The sequence below is a fragment of the Podarcis tiliguerta genome (assembly GCF_965153285.1).
Source record: "Podarcis tiliguerta genome assembly, chromosome: 9".
NCBI classification, from domain to species: Eukaryota; Metazoa; Chordata; class Lepidosauria; order Squamata; family Lacertidae; genus Podarcis; species Podarcis tiliguerta.
Genome location: NC_139542.1, coordinates 10,545,248 through 10,566,027, shown reverse-complemented (window position 1 = coordinate 10,566,027; position 20,780 = coordinate 10,545,248). Strand labels below are relative to the sequence as shown.

Here is a 20,780-nt window from a genome sequence, read left to right as displayed (position 1 = left end):
CAAGCCTGAACTGGAGATGCCAGGGATCAAACTTGGAACCTTTTGCTTGCAAAACAAAGACTCTACCACTGAACTACAGCCGTTTCCCAGAGGATCTGTGTGGATGGTACAGCTGAAAGCAGAGACGTCGGGACAAAGCCTGACATGCTAACTCTCGCAACTTCCTTGAGGTTCCTTCTTTCTTGAGGTTCCTTCTTCCTCTCCACTAGACCTGCTCAGGTGTAGCTGATGCCTGGGTGCAGCGGGTGGTGCTGTGGTCTAAACCACTGAGCCTCTTGGGCTTGCCGATCGGAAGGTTGGCTGTTCGAATCCCCGCAACGGAGTGAGCTCCCGTGGCTCTGCCCCAGCTCCTGCCAACCTAGCAGTTCGAAAGCACGCCAGGGCAAGTAGATAAAGAGGTACCACTGCGACGGGAAGGTAACAGCGTATCTGTGTGCTCTGGTTTCCATCACGGTGTCCCATTGCGCCAGAAGCGATTTAGTCATGCTGGCCGCATGACCCGGAAAGCTGTCTGTGGACAAACGCCGGCTCCCTCGGCCTGAAAAGCGAGATGAGCGCCACAATCCCATAGTCGCCTTTGACTGGACTTAACCGTCCAGGGGTCCTTTACAGGTTAACCTATCCCATGTTGAAAGGGAACGATTTCCCCTTCCTATCCTAGCTCATTTATCCCTTCCTCTGACCAGGTAGGAGATTTCCCCAAACGTGTGGCCGAACCAACACTGGTATCTTAAATGTTGACTTTTGTGAAACCTGCCTACTTGTTTACGTGGATGGTGTCTGGTCCAAAAAACAGTACAGTGGACGCACGGGTTGCAAACGTGATCCGTGCGGGATGCACGTTCGCAACGCACATCTGCTCACGCATGGGTTGCCATTTGCTATCGCTTCTGAGCATGCACAAAGCGCGATTTAGCACTTCTGCGCATGCATGACTGCCGAAACCCGGAAATAACCTGTTCCGGTACTTCTGGGTTTCGGCGGTCCGTAACCTGAAAAAACTCAACCTGAAGCGTCTGTAACCTGAGGTATGACTGTACTTCTAAGGACAGGGCGTGCTGACCATTGTTCACTAGCACAAACCATGCGATTCTCTTAACATTATCTCATGGTTTGCGGGGGGTATTCAGTTGACATTACATGCTGTCCTAAGCTCTTACTTTGGACCAGGCTGTAAACTGACTTGGAGGTTGCTTTGCAGGAATGACATGCTGTGTTCTTTAATTGTTCATTTCCTCGCCTCCATTCATCAGCTAAGGACAGTGCAGCACACCCTGTTTAGGTCACAGTCCCTGGCTGAAAGCAGTCAATACCAGAATCCACAGAGCTCTGTGTCGTATCCTGTTCTGCTGGGGCAGAAAACTTCCACTTGTGCAACTCTAGATTGTTAAAACCACCCTGGGAATTGTTCTTTTTAATATGATGTTTATGTATTGATACTTAATTCAAAGATGTACAGAAATACATACCCATTACAAAGCATCTTTTTTTATAACATACGGATATAAAGCAGCTACTTAATCTTAAAAAAAGGAAGGAAGAAAATACAAGAAAAGGAGAAATCTGAGGAAGGAGAAAGCCAGAGAAAAGAAAGAAAAAACTAAAGAAACAGTAAAATAAAAGGACTCTCTGCAGCTACATCTTCTACTCCTTCTTTAAGATCCAGCCATTCTGTCTTCTATAAACCAGTATTTTTTTCAGTCTTCAAATCCAGATATTACAAGTCCTTTTTTCCCTTTCACACAAAAAGTCCATAAGGAATTTCCAAACCTAAACAAATGATTTCTATCTAATTGGACATGTCAGCTTAGCCATCTCAGCCAAGACCAGTAATTTTATCAGCCGTTCTTCCATAGGGGTAATGCCGTGTCTTTCAATCTTTGTGCATGTAGAAGTGAATCGTATATTGGAGTAGTCTTCCACAGTCCTGGGAACTGTAGTTTTGTGAGGGGAAATAGGGGGTCTTCTAACAACTCTCAGCGCCCGTAGCAAACTACGGCTCCCAGGGTTCTTTGGGGGAGAAACCCGGGGTGTTTTAAATTAGCATTGTAGTGCATTAGATGCATACAGTGGTACCTCAGGTTAAGTACTTAATTCGTTCCGGAAGTCCATACTTAACCTGAAACTGTTCTTAACCTGAAGCACCACTTTAGCTAATGGGGCCTCCCGCTGCTGCCGCCGCACAATTTCTGTTCTCATCCTGAAGCAAAGTTCTTAACCTGAAGCACTATTTCTGGGTTAGCGGAGTCTGTAACCTGAAGCGTATGTAACCACTATAAGTTGGGCTGCATCAATAGGAGTATAGCATCTAGATCAAGGGAAGTAATAGTGCCACTGTATTCTGCTCTGGTCAGACCTCACCTGGAGTACTGTGTCCAGTTCTGGGCACCACAGTTCAAGAAGGACACTGACAAACTGGAACGTGTCCAGAGGAGGGCAACCAAAATGGTCAAAGGCCTGGAAACGATGCCTTATGAGGAACGGCCAAGGGAGCTGGGTATGTTTAGCCTGGAGAAGAGGAGGTTAAGGGGTGATATGATAGCCATGTTCAAATATATAAAAGGATGTCACATAGAGGAGGGAGAAAGGTTGTTTTCTGCTGCTCCAGAGAAGCGGACACGGAGCAATGGATCCAAACTACAAGAAAGAAGATTCCACCTAAACATTAGGAAGAACTTCCTGACAGTAAGAGCTGTTTGACAGTGGAATTTGCTGCCAAGGAGTGTGGTGGAGTCTCCTTCTTTGGAGGTCTTTAAGCAGAGGCTTGACAGCCATATGTCAGGAGTGCTCTGATGGTGTTTCCTGCTTGGCAGGGGGTTGGACTCGATGGCCCTTGTGGTCTATTCCAACTTTATGATTCTATGTTTGCAGGGCAGCGGCTGAAGAAGGAGCCAAAAGGGGTTTCTTGTGTGTGTGATTCTTGTGGCTGATTAGCTGCTTTCCCTGGTCAAAGGTCAGAGGGGGCAGGGTTTCTGTTGAGGCAGGTGATTAGCTGTGGGAGGAGCTTATCAGTGTTTGCAGGGCAGCGGCTGAAGAAGGAGCCAAAAGGGGTTTCTTGTGTGTGTGATTCTTGTGGCTGATTAGCTGCCTATCGGCGCGCGCAGTTTGAACCATCTTTTAGATTTAGTGGAGCTAGTCTCAAGCCCAACGACACATTCTCAAGATGGAGGGGGAGGGAACAGCTGCAGTCGCCTGCGGTTCCTGCGCAATGTTTGCCATCTTGCCAAAGGTTGCAGGCAGCTTTACGTGCAGCAATTGCATGTTGATTGCCCTCCTAAAAGACAAAGTCCAGCAACTGGAGGAACGTGTAGCTACGCTCCAAAGAATTAGAGAGCTGGAGCTCTTCTTGGAAGCAACAGAGCACACCGTCTCCACCAAGGAGGAGACAGGGGACTCCCCTGAGAAGGAGGCTAGTTCACCAACACAGGAGCCAGATATATGGAGAAACGTGACTCAAAGAAGTAGGAGGCCCAGGGTTCGCTCTGATTGTCTAGAAATACACAATCACTTTGAGGTCCTCTCCCCTAGCATGGAAGACGAAGAGCAGACTCCATTTGAGGATCTCTCCCTCATTACAGTCGATCACGTATATGAAGATGAGCAGCAAAGTCAGTCCTCAGGGAATGTGCAGGCGACCTTGGAACGGACCGCTCACGGAAGAACCCTGACCAAACCTAAGAGAAGGCGTGTAGTGGTGATAGGGGATTCCCTACTGAGGGGAACAGAAGCAGTGATCTGTGGGCCTGACAAGATGTCTCGGGAAGTGTGCTGTCTCCCCGGGGCTAAGATCCAAGATGTAACTGAACGACTGCAAGGAATCATAAAACCCACTGACAAATACCCCTTCCTCTTGGTTCATGTGGGAACCAATGACACTGCAAGCAATAGCCTCCAGAAGATCAAAAGAGACTACGAGGCTCTGGGCAGGAAATTGAAGCAATTAAATGCACAAATCGTCATCTCATCTGTCCTCCCAGTTGAACGACGTGGCCCAGGGAGAGAGAGGAAAATAGTGGAAGTAAACAGCTGGCTTCGCAAATGGTGTAAACAGGAACGGTTTGGATTCTTAGATCACGGACTGCAGTTTCTTGAGGATGGACTTCTGGCAAGCGATGGGCTGCACCTCACAACGGTTGGGAGGAATGTTTTTGCCAAAAAACTAAGAAACCTCATCAGGAGGGCTTTAAACTGACTAATGTGGGGGAGGGAGACAGTGCTTCTGAAGGTAGCAGTCTATTAATTGATGAAGATGATCATCCAAATGTCATAGACCAAATGGAGCAAACAGCAAGCAGACCTAGTGGTGGGAGGAAAAAATCCTTAAATAAGAGACACGGGGGAATGACTAATGGACTTCAATGTCTGTACACTAATGCACAAAGCATGGGAAATAAACAAGATGAGCTTGAGCTCTTGGTACAGCAAACTAAATATGACATAATAGGCATCACTGAAACCTGGTGGGATAAGTCCCACGATTGGAATGTAAAAATGGAGGGATACAATCTATTTCAGAGAAACAGACCAGACAAGAAAGGAGGAGGAGTGGCGTTATATGTCAGGGATGTGTATACCTGTGAAGAGATCCAAGATTTAGAACCTCAAAGCCAAAGTGAGAGCATTTGGGTCAAAATTAAGGGAGAGAAGAATAATAGTGACCTCATTGTGGGAGTTTACTATAGATCCCCAAGCCAAACGGAGGACATAGATGATGCCTTCCTGGAACAGATGGCCAAGCATGCAAAAGGAAGGGAGATAGTAGTAATGGGGGACTTCAATTACCCAGATATTTGTTGGATGTCAAACTCAGCCAAGAGCATAAGGTCAAACAGATTCCTCACTGGCCTTGCAGACAACTTCATTGTCCAGAAAGTGGGAGAAGCAACAAGAGGAACAGCCATTTTAGATCTGGTCCTAACCAATGTCGATGACCTGGTTAATGGGGTAGAAGTGGAAGGATCATTAGGCGCAAGTGATCATGCTCTTCTGAAGTTTACTATACAACGGAAAGGAGCAGCCAAGCATACTAGGACTCAATTTCTTGACTTTAAGAAAGCCGACTTCATAAAACTTAGGGAAGTGCTGGGTGAGATCCCATGGACAGTAATACTAAAAGGAAAGGGAGTTCATGATGGCTGGGAGTTTGTTAAGAGGGAGATAGTAAAAGCACAACTTCAGGCAATACCAATGAGACGGAAACATGGAAGGTGCCTAAAGAAGCCAGGGTGGCTATCTAAAGAACTTTTAACTGAGTTAAGATTAAAAAAGGATGTGTACAAAAAATGGAAAAGGGGGGAAACCACCAAAGAGGAATTCAAACAAATAGCCAGCACGTGTAGACACAAAGTCAGAAAAGCTAAAGCACAGAATGAACTCAGGCTTGCTAGAGAGGTTAAAAGCAACAAAAAAGGCTTCTATGGGTATGTTCGTAGCAAAAGGAAGAACAAAGAAACAGTGGGGTCACTCAGAGGAGAAGATGGTGAAATGCAAACAGGGGACACAGAAAGGGCTGAACTCCTCAATGCCTTCTTTGCCTCAGTCTTCTCCGATAAAGAAAACAATGCCCGACCTGAAGAATTTGGAGGAAATGATTCAGCAGAGGAAACACAGCCCAGAATAACTAAGGAGATAGTACAAGAATACTTGGCTAGTTTAGATGTATTCAAGTCTCCAGGGCCAGATGAACTGCATCCAAGAGTATTAAAAGAACTGGCAGATGTGATCTCAGAACCACTGGCAGTCATCTTTGAGAATTCCTGGAGAACAGGCGAAGTCCCGGCAGACTGGAGGAGGGCAAATGTTGTCCCTATTTTCAAAAAGGGGAAAAGAGAGGACCCAAATAATTACCGCCCAGTCAGTCTAACATCAATACCAGGGAAGATTCTGGAGCAGATCATTAAGCAAACAATCTGTGAGCACCTAGAAAGGAATGCTGTGATCACCAATAGTCAGCATGGATTTCTGAAAAATAAGTCATGTCAGACTAACCTGATCTCATTTTTTGACAGAATCACAAGCCTGGTAGATGAAGGGAACGCAGTGGATGTAGTCTACCTTGATTTCAGCAAGGCATTTGACAAGGTGCCCCATGATATTCTTGTAAAGAAGCTGGTAAAATGCGGTCTTGACTATGCTACCACCCAGTGGATTTGTAACTGGCTGACTGACCAGACCCAAAGGGTGCTCATCAATGGTTCCTCTTCATCCTGGAGAAGAGTGACTAGTGGGGTGCCACAGGGTTCTGTCTTGGGCCCGGTCTTATTCAACATCTTTATCAACGACTTGGATGATGGACTCAAGGGCATCCTGATCAAATTTGCAGATGACACCAAACTGGGAGGGGTGGCTAACACCCCAGAAGACAGGATCACACTTCAAAACGACCTTGACAGATTAGAGAACTGGGCCAAAACAAACAAGATGAATTTTAACAGGGAGAAATGTAAAGTATTGCACTTGGGCAAAAAAAATGAGAGGCACAAATACAAGATGGGTGACACCTGGCTTGAGAGCAGTACATGTGAAAAGGATCTAGGAGTCTTGGTTGACCACAAACTTAACATGAGCCAACAGTGTGACGCGGCAGCTAAAAAAGCCAATGCAATTCTGGGCTGCATCAATACGAGTATAGCATCTAGATCAAGGGAAGTTATAGTGCCACTGTATTCTGCTCTGGTCAGACCTCACCTGGAGTACTGTGTCCAGTTCTGGGCACCACAGTTCAAGAAGGACACTGACAAACTGGAACGTGTACAGAGGAGGGCAACCAAAATGGTCAAAGGCCTGGAAACAATGCCTTATGAGGATCGGCTAAGGGAGCTGGGCATGTTTAGCCTGGAGAAGAGGAGGTTAAGGGGTGATATGATAGCCATGTTCAAATATATAAAAGGATGTCACATAGAGGAGGGAGAAAGGTTGTTTTCTGCTGCTCCAGAGAAGCGGACACGGAGCAATGGATCCAAACTACAAGAAAGAAGATTCCACCTAAACATTAGGAAGAACTTCCTGACAGTAAGAGCTGTTCGACAGTGGAATTTGCTGCCAAGGAGTGTGGTGGAGTCTCCTTCTTTGGAGGTCTTTAAGCAGAGGCTTGACAACCATATGTCAGGAGTGCTCTGATGGTGTTTCCTGCTTGGCAGGGGGTTGGACTCGATGACCCTTGTGGTCTCTTCCAACTCTATGATTCTATGATTCTATGTACCACTGTAGTGCTGAATCCTGCTCCCTAAAACCGTGCAGCCCGTACAGTGGCTGCTGCTTCCTTCTCAAGCATTTCCTTCTCTGGCCCTACCAAGATCTCTTGGTTACAGACAGTTAAGTAAAGCACATTTGACACTCATCTGGCTGCTGCAGCTAACACTCTGGCTCTGCAGGTTCCTTAGAAACCCCCTGAGGGGGCTGGACTTTTCCACAGATGCCAGGCAGCTGAATGCAAATATTCCAGGAGGCCAAGTCTCTGGGCACAAACAGAACCAGGACCATGTTCACAGTGGGAGCAACTTGCATTCATGGGCTTGAAACTCTGCTCCTCCCGCAGCGCTGTGTAATTTCAGGAAGCGTGGGTGTAAACGGTGTAAAGGACTCAAATTTTCCACTCCCCGCGTCGTCGCAAACCCTGAGAGTCTCCTCTGCCCTGGCTGTAACTTTCCAGTGGAACGTTTTGGTGGTTCTTCAGCTAGAGGAGAATTTCTCCCGAAGCACCTAGTCTGTCCTTCCAAGTCAAGAATTCAGGCAGGACAGATCCTTTTTCGTGTGCTGCGTCTATGTGAAGTCCAGAGGGCGGCCTTTTCTGTGGTGGCTCCCCATTTGTGGAATGCTCTCCCCAGGGAGGCCCTCCTGGCGCCTTCATCATACACCATTAGGTGTTTACATTTTGTATTTCTCTATTGTGAACCGCCCTGTGATCTTCGTACAAAGGGCGGGTATACAGATTTAGGAAATTAAACAATCAAATACCCACCTATCCTAAATGGGGGACGCGGGTGGCGCTGTGGGTTAAATCACAGAGCCTAGGACTTGCCAATCAGAAGGTCGGCAGTTCGAATCCCTGTGACTGGGTGAGCTCCCATTGCTCGGTCCCTGCTCCTGCCAACCTAGCAGTTCGAAAGCACGTCAAAGTGCGAGTAGATAAATAGGTACCGCTGTGGCGGGAAGGTAAACAGATTTTCCATGCGCTGCTCTGGTTCGCCAGAAACTGCTTAGTCATGCTGGCCACATGACCCAGAAGCTGTACGCCAGCTCCTCGGCCAGTAAAGCGAGATGAGCGCCGCAACCCCGGAGTCGTCCACGACGGGACCTAATAGTCAGGGGTCCCTTTACCGTCCTAAATGGACAGTTGAGGTAGTGACTTGTTTAAGGCAAGTCATAACACGGTGACTCACAGCAGGGTTTACGAGTGGCGGCTGTTGTGGGTAATATCACAGTAGTACAGCTAAGGCATAATAATAATTTCAGGGCCAAGCAGTCGTGCAGTTACAGCGGCAGGTTCCCCTTTTGCAATTCAGGAAGGTGTTTTAAAGGTAAAGGGACCCCTGACCATTAGGTCCAGTCGCAGACGACTCTGGGGTTGCAGCGCTCATCTTGCTTTATTGGCCAAGGGAGCCGGCGTACAGCTTCCGGGTCATGTGGCCAGCATGACTAAGCAGTTTCTGGCGAACCAGAGCAGCGCACGGAAACACCGTTTACCTTCCCGCTGGAGTGGTACCTATTTATCTACTTGCACTGGCGTGCTTTCGAACTGCTAGGTTGGCAGGAGCAGGGACCGAGCAACGGGAGCTTACTCCATCGTGGGGATCCGAACTGCTGACCTTCTGATCGGCAAGCCCTAGGCTCTGTGCTTTAACCCACAGCACCACCCGCATCCCTGGAAGGTATTTTAGAAACCAGCTAAAGAAGAATATAACTGGTGCAGCAGGTTTGGGGTCCGTTGTAATGGAGGTGGAAACCTGAGCTGTCTCAGAGGTGGCTGCGGAATTGGGAATCTCTCCAAAGGGCATCGCACTCCGGGACAAGGAGTCCTCGAGAGCCGTGCCAAGGAATTATTTTCGTAGCAATAGCGGTTGTTCTTTCAAAGAAAAACCCAGCCATATAAATTACCTGCTTAACTGTAGTTTCTTTGGGACACCCGAAGCTGATCCATGCTCTTGTTTTCCCCTCCTTTCTTCTGCTGACGCAGCCAGTTCTTTTCTCAGTCCTGGCTCAGAAGGGAAGCTCCTCCGGTTACCTCAGATAAATAGCAATAATGAAAGCTTTTGGACCGAAATTAATGCAAGCCGGAGGTCACGGCCTTGCCGTCAGATGAGATTTATGGAAAAGCTGGCTGGCTGCTCTGTCCCTCTGCGGGTTTTCATGGGAGCACTGTTTCTTTTTTTTTTACAAAAAAACCTGTAAACCATATCTGAAATGCGTTTTCTCAAGATTGCACATCTCTTGTCTTTAATGAACTTGACACGAAAACAAGTGTCAGCAAGCCTACCCAGATATATAATTTTGTTATCTTTCTTAGTTTCAAAAGGCTTGCTGATTTTTTCCGTGTTTCACTGATAATTATCTTACATAGCCTTCTTTCTTTAAAACGAGCTTTTTAACTGTGTCTTATAGATAATTTTATTAAAGCACACTGCTTAGAGAGTTTCACAACTTAGTGGGCTATAAATCTTTTGAAATGAAATGAATAAATGGCTTTTTGATTTCAGGGACACTCCAACCAAATACTTTGTGAAAAAGCATTATTATTATTATTATTATTATTATTATCCATCCTTCCTTCCTTCCTTCCTTCCTTCCTTCCTTCCTTCCTTCCTTCCTTCCTTCCTTCCTTCCTTTAAAACTTTTACATCCTCCCACCCCCCTCCTCCAATTTGGACCACATGGGTGACTAATGACAAGAATAAACAAAAGGGCCATGCAAGATTTAAGACAAAAGTCACAAAAAGTGCAATGAGAACCTACTAGCAACCGAACTGCACCCAGAAAACAATATTTCCTTATGGTCCCAAAGCCTGGGCAACTGAAAAGGTCTTTGGCCTCCGCTTAAACATTGCTGCAGTGGGGAGAAGACCAGATTCCGCTGGAGCAGGGAGCTTCCATAGGTGAGCTGGTGCCATTGAGAACTCCCTTCCAAAGCAATTTAAGTCCCTTGATTTTGGAGGGCGAATTGGGCAGGAGTATCGCTCCCTCTCCCAGCGGTGTTTGAAAGACCTCAGTATTTTGACTTGCGAAAGCAGCACCCAAGTGATGTGGAGTGGAGTTCAGTTCTGTCTCCCTTCACAATTTGAGGCCCTGTCCAGTTTCGAACCCTTGACCTTCCAGGGATATAATAGACAAGACATGAAAGTCTTGTGAGAATCTCCACATGAATTGTTCGCTGTTTTTTCCATTCTGTGCTGGAGTTCTGTAATGTCTGAAATTGCCTCTTGGGCGGCCTTCATATTCTGTTATGATGGGGTTTTCTCCACCTTCTTTGTACATGCGCTGGGAGTTATTTGATGTTCTTATTGGTGTTTTGTGTTGTCTTCCCCCCGTTGCTCTCTACAGGATGCGGGCATTTCTCCAACCCAGCGGGACGAAGTGGTTCAGTGGATGGTCAAACTCAAGTTCCAGTTCCACCTTTACCCAGAAACGTTGGCCCTGGCTGTCAGTCTCTTGGACAGGTTTTTAGCTGCCGTGAAGGTAAATATTTGACCATCGGGATCTTGGGAACGATCTGTTCAACCTAACCCGGCCGTTTTCAAAAAGCAATTTTGTTTTTCCTTCTTCCATCTCCCGGACTTGGCCCCCGTGAGATCTTTTCATGCAGTAGTTTTCCTTCTGCTCAAAGATCAAATCCTTGATCTCCGTGCCCTCAGCCCTGTCTCCTATGTGGGCAAGCTGAAGCAAAAAATAAAAATAAAATAACCAGTTTGAGTGTAAAGCAGCCTTTCTCAGCCTTGGGTCCCCAGATGCTTTTGGCCTACAACTCCCATCATCCCTGACCACTGGTCCTGTGAGCTAGGGATCATGGGAGTTGTAGTCCCAAAACATCTGGGGACCCAAAGTTGAGAACCGGTGGAAGGAAGAAGTTTGTTTTATTTCAAGCATTTAGCAATCAGGTCTTTTTTATGTCTGCAACATAAAACCAATAAACATTGGTTTATGGATGGGTGACACCTGGCTTGAGAGCAGTACATGTGAAAAGGATCTAGGAGTCTTGGTTGACCACAAACTTGACATGAGCCAACAGTGTGACGCGGCAGCTAAAAAAGCCAATGCAATTCTGGGCTGCATCAATAGGAGTATAGCATCTAGATCAAGGGAAGTAACAGTGCCACTGTATTCTGCTCTGGTCAGACCTCACCTGGAGTACTGTGTCCAGTTCTGGGCACCGCAGTTCAAGAAGGACACTGACAAACTGGAACGTGTCCAGAGGAGGGCAACCAAAATGGTCAAAGGCCTGGAAACGATGCCTTACGAGGAATGGCTAAGGGAGCTGGGCATGTTTAGCCTGGAGAGGAGGTGGTTAAGGGGTGATATGATAGCCATGTTCAAATATATAAAAGGATGTCACATAGAGGAGGGAGAAAGGTTGTTTTCTGCTGCTGTAGAGAAGCGGACACGGAGCAATGGATGCAAACTACAAGAAAGAAGATTCCACCTAAACATTAGGAAGAACTTCCTGACAGTAAGAGCTGTTTGACAGTGGAATTTGCTGCCAAGGAGTGTGGTGGAGTCTCCTTCTTTGGAGGTCTTTAAGCAGAGGCTTGACAACCATATGTCAGGAGTGCTCTGATGGTGTTTCCTGCTTGGCAGGGGGTTGGACTCGATGGCCCTTGTGGTCTCATCCAACTCTATGATTCTATGATTATCAGCTATCACACAGTTAGACCTGCGGTGGGCAACATCTGTCCTAATTAGGAACATAGAATTGTAGAGTTGGCCGGGACCCCAAGGATAATCTAATCCAACCGTTTATAATCCAGGAATCTCAGCTGAAGCATCCATGACAGATGGCCACCCAACCTCTGCTTAAAAACCTCCAAGGAAGGAGAGTCCACCACCTCCCAAGGTTCCACTGTCAAAGAGCTCTTGCAGTCAGGAAGTTCTTCCTGGTGTTTAGCTGGAATCTCCATTGGTTCGAGTCCTACCCTCCAGAGTTGGAGAAAACAGGCTTGCCCCATCTTCCATGTGACAGCCCTGGAGATATTTCCTCTCGGTCTCTTTTCCAGGCTAAACATACCCAGCTCCATTCAACCATTCCTCATAAGGCTTGTTTCCCAGACCCTTGATCATCTTGGTCGCCCTCCTTTGCACATGTTCTAGCTTGTCAACATCCTTCTTAGATTGTGGTGCCTAGAACTGGGCCTGCCCTCGGGAGCAGGAGAAAACACGCTTTCCGTCTTCCATGTGACAGCCCTTGAGATATTTGAAGATGGCTATCCCTATCTCTTCTTGGTCTCCTCTTTTCCAGGCTAAACATACCCAGCTCCCTCAACTGTTCCTTTACCAACTGCACTGGCTCCCGGTGGAGTTACAGGGTCAGTTTTAAGGTGCTGGTTTTGACCTTTAAAGCCCTATGTGGCCTAGGACCCATGTACCGCCTCTCCTGGTATGCCCCGCGGAGGACCTTAAGGTCCACAAATGACAACATTTTGGAGGTCCCAAGTCGCACGGTGGTTAGATTGGTCTCAACTAGGGCCAGGGCCTTTTCAGTACTGGCCCCGACTTGGTGGAACGCTCTGTCACAAGAGACTAGGGCCCTGCGGGACTTGACATCTTTCCGCAGGGCCTGCAAGACAGAGCTGTTCCACCTGGCCTTTGGTTTGGACTCAGTCTGACCCTTATGTTTCCCTCCCCTTATAGTATTGATCTATGGGCTATTATTAAAAGGAGGCTGCATTTTAAATTGTTTCCCCCATTATTTTTTTATTGTAATTTTGCTGGTGTTAGCTGCCTGGCTCTGACCGGGGAGGACGGGTTATAAATATTAATTTTATAAATAAAATTATTATTATTATTATTATTATTATTATTATTATTATTATTTCCAGACCCTTGATCATCTTGGTTGCCCTCTTCTGCACACGTTCTAGCTTGTCAATATCCTTCTTAGATTGTGGCGCCTAGAACTGGACCTGCCCTCTGGAGCAAGCTTGCTTTCTCCGTCTTCCATCTCCTATCCCTTGAAATATTTGAAGGTGGCTAACATATCTCCTCTCAATCTCCTCTAACATAGCTAGCCTCCTGGTCAGCAAGCTACCTTATACTGAGCCAGACCATTAGCTCAGTATTCTTGGCACAGAGTGGCAAGCTGCTCCTCAGTTCCAGGCAGGGATGCTGCTGGGCATTGAACCGGCCGCCTTCTGCTTGCGAGGCAGGCATCCTGCCATTGAGCCACAGCCTCTCCCCCTGCTGCTCTTGCCAGCTGGCCCTCTGGAGACACCGCTCCTTAGCTCTTCCTCTCCTCTCTCTCCTAGGCCCGTCCAAAGTACTTGAACTGTATTGCAATCAGCTGCTTCTTCCTTGCTGCCAAGACCATTGAGGAAGATGAGGTAAGTGCTTTCCCCGGGGGCAGGGGGGCCAGAGCCACCACGTTTGCATTGCGCCACCCGCTTTGGAAAGCTGTCGTAACACGCTTGTGGTCAGGGCTGCCTTGCCAAAGCAGTAGTGAGAACGGAGCGACTTGTGGGCACCCTGTGGGTATAAGGATGGGGTGGCAGGTGCCTCTCCTGCCTGCGCCCCGTGGGGTTGTGTGGGGCTGGCACCCTGAGCCAACTGGCAGATAAAGGTTGAAGCACCCGTTATTTCTTGTGCTCCCCTTCCCCCTGAATTTGATAAAAGACACACACACACACACACACACACACACGAGCGCGTCTTTGTTTCCTCCAACACCTAGTAACAATAATCTTAAGGGAGAAATCATAGAATTGTAGAATTGGAAGGGACCATGAGAGGTAACAACAACAACAACAACAACAACAACAACAACAACAACAACAACAACAACAACACACACACACACACACACACACACACTGGCTCCGAAGAGAAAATAATAATAATAATAATAATAATAATAATAATAATAATAATAATAATAATTTATTTGTACCCCGCCCATCTGGTTGGGTCTCCCCAGCCACTCTGGGCTGCTTCCAAGAAAGATTAAAAGCACAATAAAACATCAAAACATTAAAAGCTTCCCTAAACAGGGCTGCCTTCAGATGTCTTTTAAAAGTAAAATAGTTGTTTATTGCCTTGACATCTGCTGGGAGGGCGTTCCACAGGGCAGGTGCCACTACCAAGAAGGCCCTGTGCCTCGTTCCCTGTAACGTGGCTTCTCACAGTGAGCGAACTGCCAGAAGGCCCTCGGAGCTGGACCTCAGTGTCCGGGCTGGACGATGGGGGTGGAGATGCTCCTTCTGGTCTACTGGGCCAAGGCGGTTTAGGGCTTTAAAGCTCAGCACCGACACTTTGAAACCTCCAGCCCCCTGAAATGCAGGAGTATTTCGCTCAGTGTGGGACTTTTACCCATGACCTTGAAATTAAAGAGCCTCATGCTTTACTGACTACCAGGAAAACAGAATGCCCGCCAGCAAAACGGTTTGAGGGAAACGGGCGTTTTCTGCGATTGCTCCCCGCTTGCGGAATGCTTCTCTCAGAGATGCTCACCATCATGACATATCTTTAGGCAAAAACATTCCTCTTTACCCAGGCCTTTGGCTATTAAATAATCTATGGCCTGTTAAAGCTGGGGGGGGGGGGTGTTATTATGATTATTGTTATCATGTCCATTACTCCCCCCCCCCCAAAAAAAATATTGGTTTTCCACAAAAAAAGACATTACAAAACACACAACAAAGAAAAACACTTTACAATACAGTAAACTAAACAAAAAAAAAGAATTATTTCTTCAGATATCTAATTCTCATAACATTAATAACTGACTTCCTCACATCCCCTCTAACTGAATTTCATTATAACACCTGTTTGACAGTTCTCCAAATTCATATTTCTAATAATATTGACTCCTAACATTTACTAAGCTCTTCTCCTATATTAATATTCTAATCCTTAATATTTACTAACACATATTCTTAATCTACCCCTAAGCCTATTTATTACTTCCAAGAGTTTTCTAATTATCTCATATTGCAGTATTTAGCTAAATATTCTTTAAATTTCTTCCAATCCTCTTGTGTCTCCTCTTCTTCCTGGTTGCGAATTCTTCCAGTCGGGTCGGCAGGCTCCAAAAAAATCCATCATGTCCATTAGTATGCTTTTTACTGTGTTTTTGTTTTTACGCTCTGCAAAATGTGTTCTTAATATTGTACACCGCCCTGGGATCTTTAAAATGGTGGGACATAAACCAAAATCGTCACCATCCAGCAATCCATGCAACGATTGGGTGATGATTGCTCTTCCCAGATCATCCAGTGTGCTTCTTGCCTGAGCACAGGTTTGGACCTGCGGCTTGCAGCCTGCCTCATAGCAACTGTTTTCTTTCTGCTCTGACTTTTGCAGAGGGTTCCGGTACTGAAGGTGTTGGCCAGGGACAGCTTTTGTGGCTGTTCCCCAGCGGAGATTCGCAGGATGGAGAAGATCATTCTGGACAAGTTGAACTGGGATTTGCACATAGCCACACCCCTGGACTTCCTTCATATTGTAAGCACATCAAAGGCCTTTTGGGGTGCGGGGAGAGAGAAAAGAGGGGCAAGCTTTTGGTGGTGTTGGGTGGGAAAAGGGACAACTCTATCCAGCATGCAGGAACTGGGGAGGCACCGTATTTTTCGCTCTATAAGACGCACCTAGTTTTTGGAGGAGGAAAACAAGAAAAAAAAAATTCTGAATCTCAGAAGCCAGAACAGCAAGAGGGATCTCTGCGCAGTGAAAGCAGCAATCCCTCTTGCTGTTCTGGCTTCTGGGATAGCTGCGCAGCCTGCATTCGCTCCATAAGATGCACACACATTTCCCCTTACTTTCGAGGAGGGGAAAAGTGAGTCTTATAGAGCAAAAAATACGGTATATTCCTTTATGCCAGGCCACTTTTTCAAGTGTTGTTGTTTCCAAGAAAAGCCTTTAGGATGGAGCGAATCAGAATTAAAACTTGAATTGCATCAGTAGTTAGGGGCCATCGCTGTGTGTTTTCCACAACGCCATTCAAATGCAGCACAGAATTCGCTGTTGTTTTTAAAGGCTTTCTAATTCTGAAGGCTTTGAAGCCGGGTGAGAAAACGTGTAGGTTTGCCTGGGAGGATTTGCTGACATCCGACACAGGTGGCGCTGTGGTCTAAACCACTGAGCCTCTTGGGCTTGCCGATCAGAAGGTCGGCGGTTTGAATCCCCGCGCCAGGGTGAGCACCCGTTGCTCTGCCCCAGCTCCTGCCAACCTAGTAGTTTGAAAGCACACCAGTGCAAGTAGATAAATAGCTACCACTGTGGCGGGAAGGTAAATGGCGTTTTTGTGCACTCTGGTTTCCGTCCCGGTGTCCTGTTGTGCCAGAAGCGGTTTAGTCATGCTGGCCACATGATCTGGAAAGCTGTCTGTGAACAAACACCGGCTCCCTTGGCCTGAAGCGAGATGAGCACCACAACCCCATAGCCGCCTTCGACTGGACTTAACCATCTGGGGTCCTTTACCTAGAGAAGTGGTGAGATCTCTGTCACTGGATGAACACCGAGGATGTTCTAACTCTGGATTTCCAGAATGATGCCCTTCAAATTGGTTTCAAAGCCGTTTAACCCCAGCCACCGCAATGCGAGTTACCGGTGTGTGTGGCTTTAAAACAGCATTAGACAAATTGGCGGAGGAGACGGCTATCTATGCTGTTGTGCTCAAATACTGCTTGCAGGTTTTCTGTGGGCATCTGGTTGGCCATGGTGAGAACAGGATGTTTTTAGGCTCTTTAATAATAATAATGATGATGATTTATTTATACCCTGCCCATCTGGCTGGGTTTCCCGAGCCACTCTGGGCGGATTCCAACAGAATACTAAAATACAATAACCTATTAAACATTAGAAGCTTCCCTAAACGGGGCTGCCTTCAGATGTCTTCTAAATGTCTGGTGGTTGTTTTTCTCTTTGACATCTGGTGGGAGGGCATTCCACAGGGTGGGTGCCACTACCGAGAAGGCCCTCTGCCTGGTTCCCTGTAACTTGGCTTCTCGCAGCGAGGGGAACTGCCAGAAGGTCCTCGGTGCTGGACCTCAGTGTCCGGGCAGAATGATGGGGGTGGAGACGCTCCTTCAGGTATGTTGGCACTTTTGTGTGTTGGCGCTAGTAATCTCTAGCAGGGAACTGGCACTGCCTTCCCCAAACTGCCTTTCCTCTGGTTTTAAGCTGAATTGGTGCCCTCAGGGCAGCCGTTCCTTAAGCCGTCTTAGTTATGCTGCCCTTTCTCTCCCAAGTTCCACGCGGTGGCCTTATCCACCCGGCCTCAACTGCTGACCACCTTGCCCAAGATGAACCCGTCTCAGCATGTGGCTCTTCTCACCAAGCAGCTGCTCCACTGCCTGGCCTGCTACCAGCTGCTCCAGTTCAAGGGGTCCATGCTGGCCTTGGCCATCGTCAGCCTGGAAGTGGAGAAGCTCATCCCTGACTGGCTCGCCCTCATCATCGAGCTGCTCCAGAAGGCACAGGTAGGCCTGGCGCGATGAGGGAGCAAGAGCCCTGAGGCCTCGTTGAGAACGACAAGCCTTGCCTTTTCTTTCTTTCTTTCTTTCTTTCTTTCTTTCTTTCTTTCTTTCTTTCTTTCCTTCCTTCCTTCCTTCCTTCCTTCCTTCCTTCCTTCCTTCCTTTTTTATTAAATAAATTTTATTGACATATAAAACACATAAATATACATTTACACAATTACACAATACACGTACATAACACACTACCTTATTTTCATAACATAAAACATACCTAAAGGTAAAGGTACCCCTGCCCGTACGGGCCAGTCTTCTAGGGTTGTGCGCCCATCTCACTCAAGAGGCCGGGGGCCAGCGCTGTCTGGAGACACTTCCGGGTCACGTGGCCAGCGTGACATCGCTGCTCTGGCGAGCCAGAGCCGCACACGGAAACGCCGTTTACCTTCCCGCTAGTAAGCGGTACCTATTTATCTACTTGTACCCGGGAGTGCTTTCGAACTGCTAGGTTGGCAGGCGCTGGGACCGAACAACGGGAGCGCACCCCGCCGCGGGGATTCGAACCGCCGACCTTTCGATCGGCAAGCCCTAGGCGCTGAGGCTTTTACCCACAGCGCCACCCGCGTCCCCAAAATACCTACATTACTCTATATAATACCTACCTATACTGTACATATCAACATACCTACCCCACATGGACACCCACCAAGGGACTTTACTTCCAGCCCTTCTTGTTACGCTACTTTATTTGGCTGGCGGACCCAGCAAAACTAGCTCTCCAGTGGCTCGATGCGAGCTGGCAAGTGGATGACTCTTCTCTTTGCTTCTTCCTCTCCTCTCTGAATCCAGATGGACAGCTCCCAGCTCATCCACTGCCGGGAGCTGGTCGCACAGCACCTTTCCAGCTTGCAGCCGTCTCCGCCACCCAACTCGGTCTACGTCTACAGCCCCCTCAAGCACAACCTGGTGACCTGCCACGCCGGACCGGGCTTCCGATTCCACCCAGGCTCCAAGGACAAGCCAGAAGTGCCAGTCAAGACCTCCGCTGCGCTCTCTCGGCGGCGGCCGGCCCCCGGCAGGTGCAAACAGGCGACGGCCAAGCGCAAAGTGGAGGAGATGGAGGTGGACGACTTCTACGACGGGATCAAGCGCCTGTACAACGAGGAGAATGCTCCAGAGGCCGTGGCAGCCCTAGAGGGCAAGGCCGCCTCCGCCTGCGGGGCCGACTCGTCGCGGCAAGCGGCGTCCGCGTCGCCCTGCCCTCCCTTGCAGCCTGTTTCCGTTATGTAGCTAAGCTGCGCATCTGCACGGCGCAGCCTCTGGCGGAAAGGGGTTCCTTCCTGCGCCCGTGAAAACGGGCCGCAATACGGCTACCGCGCTGACAGGAGCGAAGGCCGTACCTTTCAGGGCCGAAGCAGAAGGGAGCTTAAGTTATCCTTTAAAATAAGACCCCACCCTCCCCACCCTCTCCTGTCCTTGTGTGGCTAATTATAGTTCAACTATGATTTAAGTACTTAAAAAAAAAAACCAACCACAAAAAGTATAAAAAAAAACCTTTTAAAAATGACCCAAAAACCAAACAAAAAAAGTAGCAGAAAATTGTTTCTTTCTAGCGTCCTCCATTCCACTGTTTGATTAAATCTGCTGTTTTTTGTGTGTTGTAATTCCATCCACTGCGCTGGAGGTTTCACACGGAGTGTGCAAAAAAAATCCTTTCCAAAGTTCTAGCTTTGCAGCCTCTCGTTCGGAGTTAGTTTCATTCTGAGAGCGCCCTCTTCACCTTATCCTCTTTTCTTTAGCTTTCTGGATGTCTTGTGTGTGACTTCCTGTATTTTTGCACTTTTACTTGGGCAGCCTTTCTTTTTATCCCCCCCTCCACAAACAAGACAGGAAACTCCTCCTCATCCGTCTCTCTTGCGGTTTTTTTTTTGTCATTTAGCACTTTGGTGGTTTAAATGTGATATCTAAAATTAGGTCTGCATTTAAAATCGGGGGGTGGAGAAAGGGGGAGGGGGAGGAAAGGGTGCTTGTGAACTGTCCTGCATTAAATGAAATTTAAACCCAGATCTTCGCAATGGGAGATTGCGTTCGGACAGTTGTATTTTGCTTTGGATAGTTCAATTCGCAGGCAGATGAATGAGCATCTTAAATTTTACACAAGAGCTTTCTGGCTGCCATTAGATTGACCAAAGCAAACACTTCAATGGGCTTTTACACAAGAGCACACACGTATACATACACAAGTTGAATGAAATATGCATCAAATGCAAAATGTAATTTAACGGGGAGGAAAAAAACCTTTGGTGATGTTGGCACTGCTGTTTGTCTGCGCTGGGGCAGTTTAGTAATTGTGTGTTTTCACTTGTAATATGTGCAATGATCAGCACAGAGTTTTCTCCCCCCACTCTCCCACCTCCCCAACTTTTATGTTAATGTAACTTTTCAGCCTTGAAGGAGGAGCAAAGAAAACCTCTAAAGAGTGTACTTCGGCTTCTCGTAAGGATCTCGATTTTAAAGCTCCCTTTACAGCCCCCTTGGAAGGTATTGCGTTCAGCGGTCATACTGGGGAAAGTCTTCTGGTAGCAATAAAAAAACAAAACATGTTGTCCTTCAGTTTTGTGAGTCTTGTGTTTGTTTTCAACATGGGTTGGGACAGAACGAATGAGTCCTCAACGCAGCACATGTCTGCTTTTCAAAATTCAAACTCCCGTCCTCGTTCTCTACCAAGTCCACTGATTGAAAGAAATGGTCCTGCTACATAACATGGGCTTTTGTCCTCCTCTTAGCGCAAAGTTTCTCTGTGCTTTAAAAGGTAAAGGGATCCCTGACCATTAGGTCCAGTCGTGGCCGACTCTGGGGTTGCGGAGCTCATCTCGCTTTATTGGCCGAGGGAGCCGGCGTACAGCTTCCGGGTCATGTGGCCAGCATGACTAAGCCACTTCTGGTGAACCAGAGCAGCGCATGGAAACACTGTTTACCTTCCCGCCGGAGTGGTACCTATTTATCTACTTGCACTTTGACGTGCTTTCGAACTGCTAGGTTGGCAGGAGCAGGGACCGAGCAACGGGAGCTCACCCCGTCGCGGGGATTTGAACTGCCGACCTGATCGGCAAGCCCAAGGCTCTGTGGTGTAACCCACAGCACCACCCGCGTCTGTGCTTTATTGTTCTT

General features: G+C 47.5%; 1 protein-coding gene across 3 annotated transcripts in view; it reads left to right on the top strand.

Annotated features, from left to right (window-relative positions):
- CCNI (cyclin I) overlaps positions 1-20,222 on the top strand; it is a 60,731-nt gene extending 40,509 nt beyond the window's left edge. For all 3 annotated transcript variants that reach the window (XM_083398570.1, XM_083398572.1, XM_083398571.1), the window contains 5 exons: positions 10,537-10,671; positions 13,452-13,526; positions 15,502-15,642; positions 17,388-17,618; positions 18,459-20,222. In XM_083398570.1, the coding sequence (XP_083254696.1) occupies positions 10,537-10,671; positions 13,452-13,526; positions 15,502-15,642; positions 17,388-17,618; positions 18,459-18,899 (1,023 nt within the window). In that variant the 3' untranslated portion in view covers positions 18,900-20,222. The remainder of the gene's footprint in view (positions 1-10,536; positions 10,672-13,451; positions 13,527-15,501; positions 15,643-17,387; positions 17,619-18,458) is intronic.
- The last annotated feature ends 558 nt before the right edge of the window (positions 20,223-20,780 follow it).